This window comes from Diplotaxodon limnothrissa, linkage group LG13 (genome assembly GCF_057381915.1).
Source record: "Diplotaxodon limnothrissa isolate DT_005_m linkage group LG13, D_limnothrissa_male_GT1.1, whole genome shotgun sequence".
Taxonomy (NCBI): domain Eukaryota; kingdom Metazoa; phylum Chordata; class Actinopteri; order Cichliformes; family Cichlidae; genus Diplotaxodon; species Diplotaxodon limnothrissa.
In genome coordinates this window covers 11,345,839-11,363,449 of record NC_140608.1, presented here as the reverse complement: position 1 = coordinate 11,363,449, position 17,611 = coordinate 11,345,839, and the positions used below count along the sequence as shown (strand labels likewise).

At 39.0% G+C, this 17,611-nt stretch overlaps 2 protein-coding genes across 2 annotated transcripts; one reads left to right on the top strand and one right to left on the bottom strand.

Annotated features, from left to right (window-relative positions):
- Positions 1-369: 369 nt before the first annotated feature.
- On the bottom strand, positions 370-11,126 carry gtpbp2a (GTP binding protein 2a). The gene is made up of 12 exons (XM_085369794.1): positions 10,741-11,126; positions 9,740-9,766; positions 9,214-9,398; positions 8,994-9,102; positions 8,706-8,903; positions 8,303-8,477; positions 4,250-4,469; positions 3,985-4,120; positions 3,681-3,739; positions 3,411-3,582; positions 3,070-3,234; positions 370-2,285 (listed from the first exon to the last, which is right to left on the bottom strand). The coding sequence occupies exons 1-12, from the start codon at positions 10,933-10,935 to the stop codon at positions 2,124-2,126; spliced, it is 1,803 nt and encodes a 600-aa protein (XP_085225920.1). The 5' UTR covers positions 10,936-11,126; the 3' UTR covers positions 370-2,123.
- Positions 11,127-13,851: 2,725 nt separating this feature from the next.
- Positions 13,852-14,945, top strand: LOC146619887 (otoraplin-like). The gene is made up of 4 exons (XM_085369480.1): positions 13,852-14,024; positions 14,147-14,286; positions 14,549-14,659; positions 14,769-14,945. Exons 1-4 carry the CDS (start codon positions 13,856-13,858, stop codon positions 14,790-14,792), a joined length of 444 nt encoding a protein of 147 aa, XP_085225606.1. The 5' UTR covers positions 13,852-13,855; the 3' UTR covers positions 14,793-14,945.
- The last annotated feature ends 2,666 nt before the right edge of the window (positions 14,946-17,611 follow it).

Genomic DNA, 17,611 nt, shown 5'->3' with positions numbered 1-17,611 from the left:
CCCAATGGCTTGTTCAACCTTTGACATGATTGCCACTCCAAAGAGTGCAATTGCAGCATAAATAGATGAGTCATCCTCTTCATGTTTTCTGCAGTGGTGAACTTATTGTCCTGTAGAGCCATTGACAGACCTGAATGGCTAAATTATGCTTGCACTTTCTTGCATCAGCTGGAGAGCAGGATAGGAGGAGCCAAACCAGGGAAAAAAAACTATTGTGAAGGAAGTCATGATCTATTCACATAGGATATATCGTTTAAAACACTGCAATGTCACATTTTACTTTGAAAAAACACTGTTAAACAGCTGCTAAAGTGACAATAAAACTTTTATTCATGTACATCATAATACACGAATTGGATCTGTACATAAATATTGCATTTCACCCAGAAAATGATCAAAATACACGTTGAATTAAAAGGAAAACTGACTTCAAAGGATTTCAAAAGAGTGAAAATAAGCTGGTGTTAAGAAGAAGACTGAAAAATCTTTGAATGAATTGTAAAATCCAGAACTACTACAAATCTATAAAAATCTTCCGAGATGCGGTAAAACAAATTTTAACACCTGAACTCTTTATAAATGCTATAAAATATTTTGGTTGAAATGCATTCTTAGCTTACCTGTCTTTGCTTGCACACACACACACACACACACACACACTGTGCATCAATGATGTCGGTGCAAAAAAACAATACAAACTTTGAATGCGCGTATAAGTCACGTCAACATGCAATAGAAAGACAGATGGTGAGGCCAACAGCAGGCGTGAACAGAGCAGTAATTAACGTTCACTTATTACATTTTTTTCCTCTAAATATCAAAAGTTTTCCAATAGCACCAACTTCATTTTTTTTACTAAGTTATAAAACAATGGGCTGTAATGGAAGGCTTCTTGAATAGGAGTTCCATTAGGCACTATGCTAAACCCCTTCGAGTTTGTGACATCAGTAACTTAAGTGAAGAGTACATCAAGTACCTTTAACATAATTGCTCTTAAATAAAGCTGCATCAGTAGGCAGTTCCACGTACTAATGTGTAATCACACGCATCGCTTTGGGAGAATCTGGAGTATCTGTTTTTCATCAGTTCTCCTTTCGACCCAAATTAGCAACAACGTCCCACTGGAGTCGTTCTGTGAAAGTGGAATGCTGTCTAATACAATATCTACACTGACCTGAGTAACTAAAGCACTTGAAAGACAGGCAGCAAGATCATTATCATCTTACCGCCCTATTGTGAGGCAGTACTTGTGAATTAAAGAAAAAATAGTTCTCACTGATAAATGTGACAGTTAAAAAGTGATTGCCAATGTGAGTTATCCTGGCAGACTGACATACAAACTGGGCCATGTTCTAGCTTTTCATACCACACAATGCTCTCCGTTATCTTCATAAAAGTGATGAAACAACAAAGCTCAACGCAAGATAATGAAGCTTCTGACCTGCTCACACAGCAGTTACTATGACAAGGAGATGATTTAAGAGCATATAAAAGTTTGTAATTGTCAGTCAGGCACTTTGCACAGACACTGCGCTGTGAGGCGGTGACACTTGCGCCTTGTGTTACACTGGTGTGAAATCATTCCATACCTGCAACTGTTGAGTTTATAAAAACAGTTACCTGGCACGGGTATATCATCGCTGGCGTTTATACCTCAGTGCAAATATGCATGTGAGCATATTGTTGAAGTATGTATTAACAGTGCATTTAGGTGTAAACTGTGTGAGCAGCACCTCGTTGTAAAGGCCAGAATGCAGTTTTCAAAGTTTCCAAAGCGAACTTTGGTAGATGATGCTTGGTCATTGTGTTGTAGATATGGATGAAAGGTTTCTCATCAGTACCAAGAAAAGCAACACTTTTTGAGCCTCAACAACACAAAGCAGATGGAAAATATCAGCAGGTACTGAAAAGGCTCTAAGGAACAAAATGTAAGAAGGTGACAAAGCTTTGGAACATGGTGAGACAACAGAATCGCGCAAAAAGGCTTTTACTGTGAAGGGAACTTGGCAGCGTGGCCTTTGGAGAAAGCAGGAGGTGGTTTTTAAAGCACTCTGTTTTGAGGTGGGACGGTGTTTGGTTCTGTGGTTGCCTGAAGAATGTTAGGGCTCATCCTCATCTCGTCTTTAGGATGGCTGGTACTCGACGATGGGAAGCAGCTTGGTGACGTGCCCGATACCTTTGGTTACCCCCTCTCTGAAGAGAATCTTTGCTCCCACCTTCAGATATTCTGGATGCTTGATGAACTTGAAGAGAACCACCGCTTTCTCTCCCGTCCTCAGCTCCTCCTGTTGTACAGTGGTGTAGCACGAGAACAGGAATCAAACAAAGGCAGGATTATTAATGAGATAGGTGATCTGGGCCAAATACAGCAGCAGAGGCTTTAGTGGCACTAAATTAGAAATTAACCTGTGGGCTGTTCTTTTAAATGAAAGATGAGTGTTTCTGTGTATATATAATTGCACTTTTAAACTTGCAGATTTAATTTTAAAATCAATCAGTGGAATAGTGACACCAAGATTAAGATTAAAGGGCACACACTCAACAAACAAATAAAATAGCTCTGTAGTGCCAATAGAGTCCTTAAAAAAATCCCAGAAAGGATTTGTTATAATTCTGGATTGTATCAAAATTCTTGGTTTCTCTTGTTTTGAATCACTGCTGTATCATTTCAGAGCAGACACTAAACAGAATAGTTTTTTGGATTCCTGGTTTGAAAGACTGATAATGTGAGAAAACCAAGATACACCTACCCAGAGCCTTTCACATCTTAAAGTACTCTTGTAGCTGGCAATAGATTGCTTGTAGCTAGCAGAAGGAAGTACTTCTGTTGTAAAAGAGAGGAGCAACTGTGCTCACCATGAAAGAAATGGATTATGTTCTACACGACAAATCTGAACACCCATCTGAGGATTTAACTCCATTGGTCACCAGCCATTACACACTGTTAATAAACCACGTAGCCTGTGACAAACATGGATTTATTGATGAGTGTGTCTCCTGCCTTGAAAACACCATTTTTTCACTTTCTCTGTGTTAATGAGAGCATTTTAGCTCAGCGGATGGACCAACCTTGCCATACACTGCTTCCACTGTTGCAGTTTGTCTCACATTGCCAATGTGCACAGTAACCTGGAAGCCCTTGTGGAAGGTCTTGGCATGGAAAAGCAGGACAATCTCAGCCTCAAACATCCAGCAGATGGTAGGATCCATCTCTGGGCTCACCATCACCATGCCCTGTAAGTGGAAAACATATGGATGGTGTACATACATAGTTCAGATTTGTATGAAAATAATGATTTCAAATTCCAAGTTTCTTTTACTGCAATTTACATTAACCAATAGATAGATATATTATACTTTTAATGTGATTAACTAATAAAACACTAATTTAGACAAGCTCTGAGTCTGACCTTGCGCAATAATGAGCGGTCAAAGTTGCCCAGAGCAAGTGTAGCAGCCTGGCCCGCCCTGAGCACCCTGCATGCCGAGCGGTTCCTTTGGATGCTGCCTACGGTCAACTGGTGGAACTGACCCGAGTCTGTGGGCCCTACTACAAGATGATCCCCTTCACGGCAAATACCACTGTAAGACCAGAGAGAATAGCGAGTCAGAGGGATTTCTGGGTTAAAAACAAAGAACCCACTTAACCTGTAATGAAACAATAATTTCAACATACTGACCTGTATAGAGTACCTCCAACCACTGTCCCCACCTCTGGAACTGTGTAGATCTCATCCACCTGCAATGATGCACATGGCTGTCATTCAGATCAAAATAATCTGTGTATTTACACTGTGCATTTGGAAGACAGTAGCTCACAGCCAGAAGATCATTTTGCACGGACAGACAAACTTTATTTCATTTTAATGTTGTGGAGTCTGTAACTTACAATATAAAGCGCCTTAAGGCGACAGTTGCTGGAAACTAACGCTCTATAAATAAAATCGAATTGAATTGAACTGAATTGAATTATTTCAGACTGACCTGAAACTCTGTTAGCTGCTGCATTAGTTCCTCCTGCTCCTTGCTGTTGCTCAGAGGAGGGATGATGTTAAAGAAAACTTTAAGCAAATCTAGACTCTCTCCAGAAACACTGGACAAGGTGAAGATTGGCGTGATGCTGAGAGAGAGTTTCAGGAAAAAATAAAAATGATTACTTTCCAGTTTTTGTTTACAGTATTTATTATAGAAGGAGTGCAAACTTTACTGCATGTTATTAAATGGAAAACTGCACTTGTGTGTTTCATACCTTGGTGACTGTGCAAACTGCTGTGCTGCTGTGACAGCATCATCTGTACTGCTTACAACCATGGGCACCTTGTTGCAGCCTGGTTGCTTCAAGACACGCTCCAACTGCCGCACTGTGCGCTCAACAGTGGCCCGTGTGCAGAGGTCCACTTTACTGATAACAATGAAGATGGGAACCTTCAGTGCCATGGCAAGGCCAAGATGCTCCCGTGTGGTACCAGCTGGAAAAGAATGAGAAGGAGAGGAAGAAAGAAAGAGGATTTACCTGGGATTTTGCATTGCTTACATCTTGCCTACTACTTGTTCACCAAAAATAGCTTTCACAAGCAAGCAGACAAAGGCAATGTTTATTTAATGTCATGTTTTCAGAAGGGATGAAGTCTTCCTAAACACACGTAAATACTATTGCCTAAGCTAAATCCAACCTATAAACCTCCAACTGTTGACTCGGTAATCCAAATAAGACTTTGCAAGAAATTTAAAAAGATACGCCAATTCAAACAGGGGATTTATTCTTTGTACAAACACAACAGCTGCCCTCTGAGTCTCAAACACCTATTGCTTAGCATAAGAGTGCTTATCTACAAACCCAGACTTAATGCAAATCAAAGACTATATACACGAAGGGTTATATAGCACATACCACAATAAAAGACTTTTATGTCATTAGAGAAACAGTTTGAGGATAGGACTGATTCAAAGTATTCAAACATATACTGTAACTATGTCTCTGATGTTTCCACGAGTGCCAAATAGTAGCTCTTCTAAACAAAGTGACTTCTCATGTTCTCTTAATTTTGGTCTCAAGAAGATTCACATTTCAGAAAAACACAAACTGAGTTTTGAAAAAAAAATTGAGGTGAGGTAAATGTGTCACAGTGCAGTAAAAAGTAAAGCATAACTAAATGATGCAAAAAGATTACTCGCCCTTTGGCTTCTTAGCTTAAAAGTTACAACCCAAGAGAAGCCCTATGCATTACACGGATCCATTACGCTGTTTCATAATTAAAGCTGTAGTTCTTGGGTTGCAGACGGCATGTCCCTTCCTATCTACATTCTTGACCCCATTTTCCCTGCACGTCCTATTTTAGAACAGACACCCACATAAATACAGTAACGCCTACGCTGCATTAATAAGGGTTATTTAAGTATAAACAAATATACACTTAGGAACTTAATTTATCCATGCCCTTTTTATGAAAAAAATGCATTGTACTTTAATGTGTTTTTAATTATTTTGCTAAAAATCAGAAATAAATGTATTATCCTGTTGTTACAAATTATTTAAATTACCTTTATTTTTACTGAGTGTAGTTATTCGTTTGATGCTGACAGTGTTATTAGTTATTTACTCAAAGATAGACAAACCATTGCAGAACAGTGTAAATAAACAAGGAGTACAGATAGGACTTTCTGAAGCATTTAATTATACTCTGACTGTGCCCAATAAACCCTTTAGTATTTTTTAATATTTAATAATCAGTTATGTTTTTGCGTTAGCACTAAAACTAACTGCTTATGAAATTGCAGTATTTCAATTTAATACTGTTTAGAAATAAACAGCCTCGGAAAATAACACAGACTTATTTTGGCATGGAATCAGTCAACTCATATAATCAAAATAAGCTTAAATAGCAGTTCAACCCTGGAAGAAAACACAAATCCCATCAGGGTTGTGTCAGGAAAGGAATCCAACATAAAAACACTGCCAAATCAAACAGGCAGAGCTAACTGCTGTGGCAACCCCTTGTGAATAATAAGAGCAGCTAAAAATATATATATTTTTAATTGGCTCTGTAATGTCATGGTTTTCATATCGGCCTAAAAGTGAAAGATCTCTTGTTCGCTCCCAGGAAGTGACACAAAGCCCTTTGGGGCTGTGTCGGGAAATCTGGGATAAAATCTACCAAATGAAAAACGCGAAACAACCCCTTGTGAGTAAGGGAGAAGCCAAAAGTACAGCCATGCATTAACAGCAGATGCATATAGCTCATCCAATAACTCCAACCGGATGTGAGCTACAGCACTTAATGACTAACATCTCAAAGGCTCAGGTTTCCTATACAGGCTTTAGTGCCACTTGCGAAACGTAAACAAAACTACAGCTTTCTTAATAATAATATATTACTTTGGTGTATTGCATAGAGGACTGTTTCCAGATGGTCTCTTGCCTTGAGCAAAGGGTTCTTATCTGTGTTCACTGATACACACTGAAATGCTGTGTGTCACAATGGGTGAATGGTCTAAGGGTGTGCCACCTGGTATTGTTGGTGTAAATCCCAAACGGCTTTGTAGTGCAACAAAACCTCTTGTGACTGTCAAGTGCAATGCTGAAATACACACTAGCTTTGCAAGAGCGCAGCACTATCCCCAGTGGGTCAAAGTACTCTGCCCTGAAATTATGATATCTGAGATATTTTGGGACTTACACTGCCAAGCAAAGATGAAGGTTGGTTTATTGCATAACCTCAGCTATCACATGTCAGCAAAGTGCCAAGCCATAACTGTGCACTACAGTGTGGGGGTATGGTGTACACAAACATGGGCTATCTCTCAACGAGAACAGCAAACTGCATTACTATCTTGCACAACAACAGTTACATTTGAATAGAACTTGGAGAAAATTTAATCGTTCACTTAACCTTGGAGATCCTTAAAAAAGACATCCACCTTGGTCCCTAATGGACATAAATGTCCATTCCCCAAAAAGTGCAATAAAAATCTTATGTATTAATATTTTTTTCCACTTTAAATTGGTCAGTCTTTTAAAACTACTTCTCCCTGAAATATTCATATAAAGTTTTAATTATATTTTCGTTGTTTTAACCCTTTAAATCCCAGTTGTATTACACGAGCGCCCTGTTTTTTTTAGCCCAAAAAACAAAAAAACTAAATATTTTCCAAAAAAAACATTTGAAGTAATATTTGATTGTTATTATAATTAGGCCTTTAGATGGTCCAAAGATTGGCACCAAAATTCATTTTGACCTGCCATTATTTTTTTTGCAGGAGCACATTAAAAAAAAAAATGCATCCACCTTTAAGCCTATGTCCATTCCCCAAAATGTGCAATAAAAATATTAAATATTAATTTTTTTTTCACTTTAAATTGGTCAGTCTTTTAAAACTACTTCTCCTTGAAATATTCATGTCAAGTTTTAATTACATTTCGCGGATTTTAACCCTTTATATCCCGGTTTCGTCACATGAGCGCACTGCTTTTTTTGCCCCAAAAAACATAAAACTTGAATATTTTCCAAAAAAAACATTTGAGGTAATATTCAATTGTTATTATAATTAGGCCTTTAGATGGACTAAAGATTGGCACCAAGAGTCATTTCGATCGCCTTTTTTTTTTTTTTCAGGACCAGAAAATGGTCTCCAGGCGGCAAATGCTCCTCCTCTAGGCCGAAATAAGTGCATCTTGCCGGGGTAAGTCGCGACGATTACCGGGGCACGATCACCGGGGACCCCTTTTTCCAGCACACACGCCCGATACCACGTGACAACAAATACGTCATTTCCTGTTGACTAAAAAAAAAAATGCACCCTCTCATGGTCCTAGGGACCAAAAAATGGTCCCGCCCGATCAGCGGGCGAAGCCGCTGCTGCACGCCGGAGATGAGGCTTCATTTCCGGCAGGTCTGTCCAAGCAGCCCGCTGTTTTCCAGCAGAGGTCAAATGTGAAACAAGGGCGCCACCCGGTGGACAAATAAAAAAATTACAACTCTAAAGCCTGTAGTCCAAAACGAAACCTAAGCTGGAAACCTGACGATCCCTTTGACCGTAATTTTTCTGGCGTGAAAAATAGCGTTTATAATGGGTTTCAATGTGGACATTTTTGTCCAAAGGGACTAAGGTGGATGCATTTCTGTAGCTTAGCCATTTTAGGCTAATTCAATGAATTTACACCACAATTATAAAATATAATTAAAAAGAAAATTCTTTGACAAATTTGGCTATATTCCACTCAACACAGTGAAAATGGTTTAAAATTAAAAATGCAAAAGACAATAAATGTCCCTAAGGACCTCTGAGGGTTTTTAATACTCACCAATTCCAGTATTCGCACTGACCACAAGCATTGCAAAATCTGGACAATAACTGGTGAGGCCAAAGATGGTGGTTTTCAAGTACTTGTGGTGACCCGCCAGATCAATGAATGTGATCATTTTAGAGGCACTCTCACAAATCTCCTCTGCTGTCCGAGACTCGCTGTAATTCACAACCTAAAAAAAGAAAACAAACAAACAAACAAAATTAGCTATCAGTTACTAACATTTCATGCAGATGGAGTAGTTTAATATATATCAGAATAGGAATCTGTAGTAAAACATCCAAAATTGTAAAAATTATGATATAATGGATGTATTTACTCTTTGCTACTTATCACAACTGATGTAAAAGTACATAAATAAGGTGTAATATATATTATTTTATAGAGGACGTTTTCTCACCTCTCCTTTGCTGTTAAAGCCAAGAATCTCAAAGCTAATGCTCGAAGTACGTCCAGTCTGAATCTCATGTAGATGTCTGAAAAGGTTGAGCCTCGCTCTTCCCCGTCCATTGTCCAGCTCACCTTGTGTCAAAACACCCAAAAGAGTGGACTTGCCCGAGTCCACATTGCCCAGTACGGCTACTCGTAGGTCTAAGAACTAAGGAGAAAAACACAACACCAAAATGACTTAAAAATGCCCAAGAATTTAAACATCCAGAGATATCCATGTGCAGGTAGCCACACTAACCTGCTGGTCATCTGGCACTTTGCGAATGAGAACTTCAGCAATCTTACGAGGCACATCAGAGTCACAGTCCACCTCTCGCTCTCTTAAAATTGTGATGTCCGCTCCAACTCTGTCACGAAAAACAAACGTAAGTACAGTTCTTTGTGTTTTGGTAGATGAGGTAAACTACAACAGCAGAATAACTATCAGTCAGTAAACGGAATAAAAATACTGGACTTACTTCTCTGCAAGCCGATGGAGCGTTTTTAGTGAAGCCCTCATTTCCTCCTCTGATAGTCCCACCAGCATGCCATTGTCCTCGACACCTATTTGATAGACAGCTTCACCTCGGCCCTCCTGCAGTCGCCATTTCATTTGTGTTGCTAAGTGCTCAAAGCGGTATTGTGTGGGGTTCACTAGCTTGAGCTATTCAAGAAAAGAAATTACTAATTAGTACTCAACACTATTTTGGACATAAACAAATGATTACTGTAGGACCAAGGCATTAAAAAAGCTCTATATTGACAAGAAGCGGCTGTCCTGATACTACAAATGCTCTAGTAACTAGAGATTAACTTAATCCACAGTGGTGTTATATTTCAATGGAAAGACTGCCCCTATATATTCACACATACTGCATACTGATAAATTTCCAATAACATCCACATCACAATCCATCCATATATAAATCAGTTTTATGGTGTTATGTAAAGCATTTTAGCTCTATGAACAAAACAAAGACTTTGCGTCACAGCTAATTTGCTTACCTTGTACTCTATATTTCCCTCTTCAGCCTAAGAGACAGGGAGTAAAACAAAGAGAGACAGAAAAGAAACAACAGCTGTAAAACTGTAAGGAAGACAACAGACTATTGATTTGTTTAAAGAGAAAAAGAAAAGCAGTTTGACTGAATGTGCAGTCAGTGTTCTCTATGAATAGGCAGTCACTGAGAGCTATACAAACAGGCTAACCGCTTGCTTAGCCTTACACAGCGACTTAATATGTTATTACACATTACATACACATGCTTAAAAGTCAAAATCAATACATTTAAGGTAAACCAAGTCGCGAAAATATCTGTCATGTAATCACTTATGACAGGGGACCTAGTTATATTCAGTGATCAGCTGACAGCAATTTTATACTGGGCAGCTTATGATCAGTAAAGGTTAAAGAACAGTTTAGGATTAAGTGTCACGTTTAAAAAACGCAGCTGGTGGGTAATGACAACACACGGAGGTCACTGTACAATAAATAAATAAATAAATACATGTAAAAAAAAAAAAGTTTTGTGTAGTAACACAGTCCTTGGCTGAGTGAATGTCAGACACTCACAGTATCACTATCTAGAGGTCGGCTGGCTGAGCTATGCACCCGCCCCCTATTTACAAACACAGCTGATCTTCTTTTGCTAGCTAGCAAAATACTTGCATTTTTTTAATCAAAAAACTTTCAATTAACATACGTTAGGCCTATTTCTGCAAAACTACTGTAAATAGAAAGTCGTAAGCCAACAGCAAACGCAAAACTTCTACGCTTGAAATGGTACCATTCATTTTCTTTGTACCGACTAGCTACGTGTCACTGCAGGTTCAAAGACAAGTCAATAGTGGGGAAGCTAACCCTCAAAACAGGAAATACAATGACAAACCTACGAGTAGCGTTACAACAGACAAAAATCCATTTGCTTACTCTTAGTGACAGGCTTTCCAGTGCCCGGGAAATATTAACTCGAAATAGCTAATTGTGCGCGTATTTTTAGCCTTACCTCTGGAGGTAGATACGGGGTGTTATTGCTTGGTTTGAAGTTGCGGGATAATCGAGCTTTTGCTTTCTTGTTCTTTGCAGAGGATTTTTTGGGGGCTACCCCATAGCCATTCGCAGGCTTGCCGCTGGACACACCACCAGATCCAGAGCTGTGTCCGTTTCCTGAGCCAAATAACTCCGATACCCGCGCATCCATCGGCTACTTTGGGACCTAACTTGTTAGCTTACAACTACTTAGACAGATTCTGACGCTATATAAATAATATATACCTCGGGCCAGGCATTGGGGTGGTTGTAATTACCCCGATAATGGCAGTGTGCAGCCCCCAAAATAAAAAATAAAGCAATACCCTCCCCCCAAACTCCGCGAACTGAACAATAACAGCACCGGCCGAGACTACGGCTTTGAGTTTACAGTATGCCTACGTCACAGCCAAATGCCAATGGTGCGTTTGTTTTAAATAACTGCATAGCGCGAGGGAGAGGTTCATTTTGTTTTCCTATTTACTCATATTGCATGTCAGTTTAAACCCCACCCGCCTACATCTAGATGTAAACATACTCGGTTTTCAGTGGTTTGCATCAGATGAAGGAAATAAGTGCGTAATGTCCAGCTTGTTTACAAAGTTGATGACATCTAAAATATGTCACCAGTTTAATTATAAGGAATGTGACCTGCATGCCAACGCCCTTGAGGCTTTATTACCTCAGGTTTTGTATCTGTATGGTATTTCTGGGAAGATTCAACTTCATTATTTCAGCTGCTAAGAAAGACTTATAATTACTAACAATTATCATCTAGCCAGGTAAACTGAAAGTGGTTTGTTGAATTGATATCCAGCAAGCAGCGAAAAGAAACTGAGGGAATTGTAAAATGGTGTGATTTCTTGACCATAAGTTAGACAAGATGTGTTGAAAATACAGCTCTTATATATAAAATCTTCGGGATCCCGAGAACACAGTGGGTGAAAGGACAACATTGAACTTTTCAAATAGATTACTATTTGAAAAATTAAACTTGATTGGGCATTGTTATATTTGCAATCGAACTATATTTCAACCAGAACCTCATGACCGTCAAGCACATTTACCTTCAACGTTGTAAGGTATTTACATTTAGGTATTTATTTATGTATTTACATATTAAATTAGTGATTTTGTCATCTTGTACTGCTAAGATTAAGGGATTTATTTCTTTACACGTCACGTCATATACGCAAGGTTTTTCAATTCAAGTCTGGATATAAGCTGTTTCACAGACAGTTAAAATCAATGTAAAATCGGGTACCCAATTTTACACAATATTTAGTAATTTTGTTTGACCTATATTTTTTGCAGCCGCTTTAGCGACACCCAAAGGAAGTGATGTGTAAGGTAAACATTTTACAAACTCGATATGAATCACAATGCTGTGCAAAAGTCTTGTCACCCTTTGTTGTGGGAACTAGGTGCAGGCTTTTATTGAAATGTGTGCAAACATAAATGCAAACAGAGTTTGCAAGGTAAAAAAACAAACTTTATAAGTCTAACCAGCTTGAAAGTCAATATTTGTATGGCCGCTTTATTCTTCAGCATGATGATGAGCTCTGTCTTAGGAAGGTTTCTTGCAGTTTCTTTAAGTAGTCTTCTGGAATAGTTCCCCAGGACATTATAAGCTCTTCTTTTGGTTGTTGGCTGCCTTTCATTCTCTTCGCTATCAAAATGATCCCACACTGCTTCAGTAGGTCAATCCATGACTGATAGTGCGTGTGTGTGTGTTTGTATCCAGGCATTTTCAGTGTGTTTTGGATCGTTGCCAAAATTAAGCAATTGCAAATCCCACACTACAGAAATGGCATTGCATGGTGGATCTGATAGTACTTTTCTACAATCATACTTGCAACAATTTTAAGAAGACACTAACACAACTGCTGCTGTGTTTCACAGAGGGCTGTAGGCACTCACTGTTGTACGTCTAACCTGACCTCCCTTTTACATATTGATGATGATCTTGTGTAATATGGCATACTTCAGCGTTTTCTAACTGTTTCCCTTTCTTAAGCATGCAAGCATGCTTCCCTTTTAAGCAGCCACACTTCCACTGAGATAATTGATGATTAAGCTTCAGTGAACAGTAGATGGATCAACTGAAGGCCCAGATATACATCTAAGCTCCCGTGTCAAGTCTCTGGTGGATCTTTTTCTGTTTATTAAGAGCATGATTTTCATTTGCTATAGACAGGTTTGTAGGCTGCTTCTTGTTTTGTCCCCCACTTGTCCAATTTCAAATGTTTTAATGGACACACTGCACACTTTGCCAAGATACAGCAAGATTTTAGCTAATAGCGCCTTTGGAATTGCCTTATTGGTGCAAAAATACTATTTTATACCTGTCAAACTGTGTTATCTTGTGCATTATTCTGGAATTCAGTTAAAGACATGGGAACAATAGATGTGTTTTGGCAACAGGCAGCTAAAAGGATACAATTTAAAATAGATTATTTGCGAAGTTGTCTGTTATGTGTAGACTCAACACTGGTTGATTCTATGAGTTAAGTAAACATGTTTTGCTTCAGTGATTCATAGGTCGGTCAGTGAAAGTAGTCAGGTGCAAAGAGTGGACAGAAAATGAGTCAGCAGCCAGTGTTCAAAGAAAACCTTTGAAAGGCCTACAAAGAAAACTAAAGAACTAGTCCTCAAGACAACTTAAAAAATTACAACAAAGTCTGGCTTCTTGGAGGCAAAAGGGATGAGTGGTAGCATAAGACTTTTGAACAGTACTTTATTTGCATATTTATTGAAGATGGTTTATGGTCAAATCGATTTGATAAATCTTAAAGCTGGTTGACTGTAAAGAAATAGCATTTAAAGGCCTTTACTGCTTACGAATGTGTTTTTTTATAGAGTGTAACACTTACAGTTTACAGCAAACTTTCTTTCTGCAAAGAGGCTGAGAATTGAGAAAAGTCAGCCAACTCCCCTGATGGAAATGAATACTTACAGAGTGTGGAATTTCTGAGACTCGACACTGATTGGCTAGTCGATGTGTGATGAAGGGGCTCAGCCCATTCTGTCCTGGCTGAGAGAAGTGTTTGTGATTTTTATAGTCTTAAGTTCCATCAAACATCTGCATTCACATGCGGACGTACACACACTCACAACAGTCGCTTGTTCTTGGTCTTTTGGCGAGGATGGGTTATCCACTGGTGATTCTGTTGTGTGTGGGACTGCTCCACCAGACCACGAGGGCTGTCCATATGGATAAACTAGCAGACCAGAAGATTTGCGGAGATGCAGAGTGCTCATGTAAGTCTGAGCATTAAAAACAGAAGCATAGCAGAGCATGCAGGATGCAGCACGTTTCAAAATCAACAGTAGATGCTTATGTTTCGCATTCTTCTTTTGTATTTTTTCCTGTGCTGTATTAGATGTTCTCTCCATGGCCACAGTCTTGGATTACTTCATATCTCCTGACTGCCGATTTCTCAACCTCAGAAAGGGTCAGGTGGTTTATGTGTACTCCAAACTCATTGCAGCAGAGGGCGCTGGAGTCTTCTGGTCTGGAAGCGTATGTGCAGATTTTGTACACTGTTTAATGGCACTGTACACTTGAGTTGTGAAAGACAGAAGATGTGCAACAGCTGTGGTAAACAAACACAAACCTTCTGGCTTTTCTGACAAGAAAAGACATTTGGTTGCATATCAGAGTCCACCGTATCTGAAACGAGCAGGCTTTTCATTATGTCAAGTTTTGTAAGAAAGGTTATGCATAATACATATAGAGTGTGGTGCATGCTAATTTGCTGGAGTTATATTATTTTTGCTGGCAGATTTACAGTGAGCGGTACGTGGACCAGATGGGCATCATTGGATACTTCCCTGCAACTGTGGTGAAGGAGACACAGAGGTTTACAGAAAACACAGTTAAGATCCAAACAACTGTTAGTACATTGAATTCTTTTATGCAACATTTTTTTTTTAAATGAATGAATACTTTTTTTTCCCATTCCATGTTAGGAAGTAGAACCTGATGTTTTGCTTGTCTTTCAGGACATGGACTTCTACTGCGATTAAGGGGCTGAAACCTCTTCCTTGTCAACTCTTTCTGTTAGTAACTCTGGCATTTATAAAGGACAAAGTATGCAGACATTAACTCAATGAGTCTTTTTGTCTATATTATTCCAACATTTTGATTATATAAATATATAAAAGTTAAAGAAATGAATTTTCCAGACACCTTTTTTATGATTTTTCGTGACTAGTAATTGCAATTATATTGTACTTGTCTTTGTTACACATCTAGAAACTGGCTTGGAGCTGCTTATGCTGAGAAATAGCTGCTGTGAAAATGATTAAATTCGTTTTCTAAAGCTTACAGTCTTTTTTTTTATTGGAGTCAAGGTTTCTTGGTAGTGTTATCAGAGACATCTTATAAAATCCTGACTTTTCATTCATTCTACTATGTTCTACTCCACTATGTTCTCAAAAGAAATGTCATCTAATAGAATTAATTTTTAAAAAAGTAATTTAAAAAAAAGTATCATGACTGGTGTGAAGAGCTCAGGACAGAAGGCCTAAATTCAGATTCTATTTTACATTTTTATTCATCCTATAGAGAAAAAATGTAAGTATCCAAAGATGTTATATGTGACAAAAATACATAAAACACTATTTAAAGTATTTTTGTTGTTGTTGTTTTTATCAGGGTATTCTTATTTTACCAGCATTTGAGACAACATGACAGCATGTTTTGATGGAGCAGCAGAAACACAGTGGTAATTTTCAAATAAATGAATGCATTTTCTAAAAATGCACCTGAAAAATACCCAGGTCAGACATCCTTAAAAGCTCACAAAGGCTGCTTATTGCCCTTTCACATTTTATGACTGTTATCGCTTTTCCAAAAAAAAAAAAAAAAAGAATAGTGCCACGTTTTTTTATACAAAATAAAAATGCTAAAATGCCCAAATGTTACGATGTATGAAATGAGTGCACGTTGTCTTCCAGTCTGTCTCTCTGCCTGCACTCACCCACCCTCCCACACGCCCACGCAGTTTCTAAAGATCTGTCATGATTAAACATGGCCTGGCATATTGTCGCTGTTAAGACTCTTTCCAAAGGATGATTTAAATCTCCTTTTGATTGGTTTTGAATCATCAGTCTTTTTTTTTTTATTTCTGCGTCACAGTACCCACCCAGATAAAGTGCTGAATATAACATCTCAATCAAATCTTTCTTTGACGTTTCCAACTGTGGATTATCAAAGTTAGACATTTCATTTTGATAAAGGAAGACTCTATGATTTAGTTCATGCATTTCAGAGCTGCCATTTAGTGTCTCTGCCATCTCAAGAAGTCTCTCACATCACTACTGAATGCACAGATTTTTTTGATACTACTGCAAAATTGTGCATTTTCATCTTGTTTATTTCTGTTTGACTGGAGGCATTCTTTAGTAAGCTTTACAAGTTTAGGAAATAGGGCTGTCACATACATAATCGATTTAACCCATCACCTGCTCAGCCCAGATCAATATCAACCTGCTTTATATGTGCCACCAGTGAATGTCACTCAGAAAAAAACATGCCTGGGGCAAGGGTCTGATAGAGCAAGAGAAGAGAAGAGAAGAGAAGAGAAGAGAAGAGAAGAGAAGAGAAGAGAAGAGAAGAGAAGAGAAGAGAAGAGTGAAACATTTCCTGAAGGAAAACAACATCTGTTTTAATACGTGTTCATATTTGAATGAAATTCTAATCATTGCACAGCATCCACAGAGGAAGTGGATGATGAATGTGAATGTGATTGTTATTAACAATTGACCTAAAGAGGAGAAAAACTCTGCCTTTTTTCAGCTGATTGCCAATTGAAGTTGCGAGAGTATTTGTGTAAGCCTATGCAAAACCACAAAATTCACAAATCACGGCAAGTTCAGTCAGTCTTCTGTCAGACAGCTGTAGCTTTAGGGTGTCACCATGGTGACAGGCAGTGAAACTGTGACACAAGAGATTGATGTATGTGCATGTTTGTGTGAAACACACAAACATGCACATACATCAATCTCTGTGTGAGCTAAAGGAGCAGCTGGCAAACGCAAGAAACACTTTTTTCCTCCTTCCACCTTGTATCCCACCCACACCTCTGCGGTCAGCGGCATAGTGCCCCGTGGAGTTTGGAAATCAACAACCTCGGGGCTGGCTGCCAGCGAAGTGTGACATTTAAGACGTGATATGCATCTTCCTTTAGAATTTTCCAAAGTTGCCATGGCCAAAAAATGCTTTGCTTGCCTATGTGATCCAATTGGTGGCGATACATTTAAAAAACAAAAACAAAGAAATAATAAGAAAGAAAGAAAAAGATAAAAATAGTATATACCGTTCCACGCCTTTGAAACAGGAGTCGTGAGTTCGACTCCCAACCAGGGCGTTTGTATCCAGTAAGGGTCCCCGAGCTAGACCCCCCATGCTAACCAAGCCTACCTCGGATATGAGCTAAGTGGAAGGAAGGATGCTGGGGGGCTAGTGAGTATCAGTACCACGGACCAGGAGGAGACAATGAACATCCACAAGTACATCAAGAAGATGGCCGCAACCAAGTACAAGCTCCATAGAGGCAGGGGTGTACCACACCAGGCAAGATCCCAGGTGCATGCTGTGTAAAGATGCCGCTGAGACAATTCAGCACATTGCAGCACATAAGTGCATGATGCTCGCAGGCAGGGCATAGATGGAACGTCATAACCAAATTGCCAGCAGAATATCTGTGCCAAGTATGGCCTGGAAGTCCCGAGGTCAAAATGGGAGACATCCGATGGTCGAGAATGACCGAGCTAAGATCCTGGGACTTCCAGATACAGACGGCTAACCAACCGGAAATAGTAGTAGTGGAAAAGCAAAGGAA

What these genes read in the sequence shown, in the direction of transcription:
- gtpbp2a (XM_085369794.1), bottom strand. Translation starts at nt 10,935, where the DNA reads ATGGATGCGCGGGTATCGGAGTTATTTGGCTCAGGAAACGGACACAGC. An exon ending in AAGTGCCAGATGACCAGCAG is followed by an intron (nt 8,904 to 8,993) that starts GTTAGTGTGGCT and finishes TTTTCTCCTTAG; the next exon opens with TTCTTAGACCTACGAGTAGC. An exon ending in TGGAAGCAGTGTATGGCAAG is followed by an intron (nt 2,286 to 3,069) that starts GTTGGTCCATCC and finishes ACTGTACAACAG; the next exon opens with GAGGAGCTGAGGACGGGAGA.
- LOC146619887 (XM_085369480.1), top strand. Translation starts at nt 13,856, where the DNA reads ATGCGGACGTACACACACTCACAACAGTCGCTTGTTCTTGGTCTTTTG. An exon ending in GAGTCTTCTGGTCTGGAAGC is followed by an intron (nt 14,287 to 14,548) that starts GTATGTGCAGAT and finishes TTTTGCTGGCAG; the next exon opens with ATTTACAGTGAGCGGTACGT. An exon ending in CAGTTAAGATCCAAACAACT is followed by an intron (nt 14,660 to 14,768) that starts GTTAGTACATTG and finishes CTTGTCTTTCAG; the next exon opens with GACATGGACTTCTACTGCGA.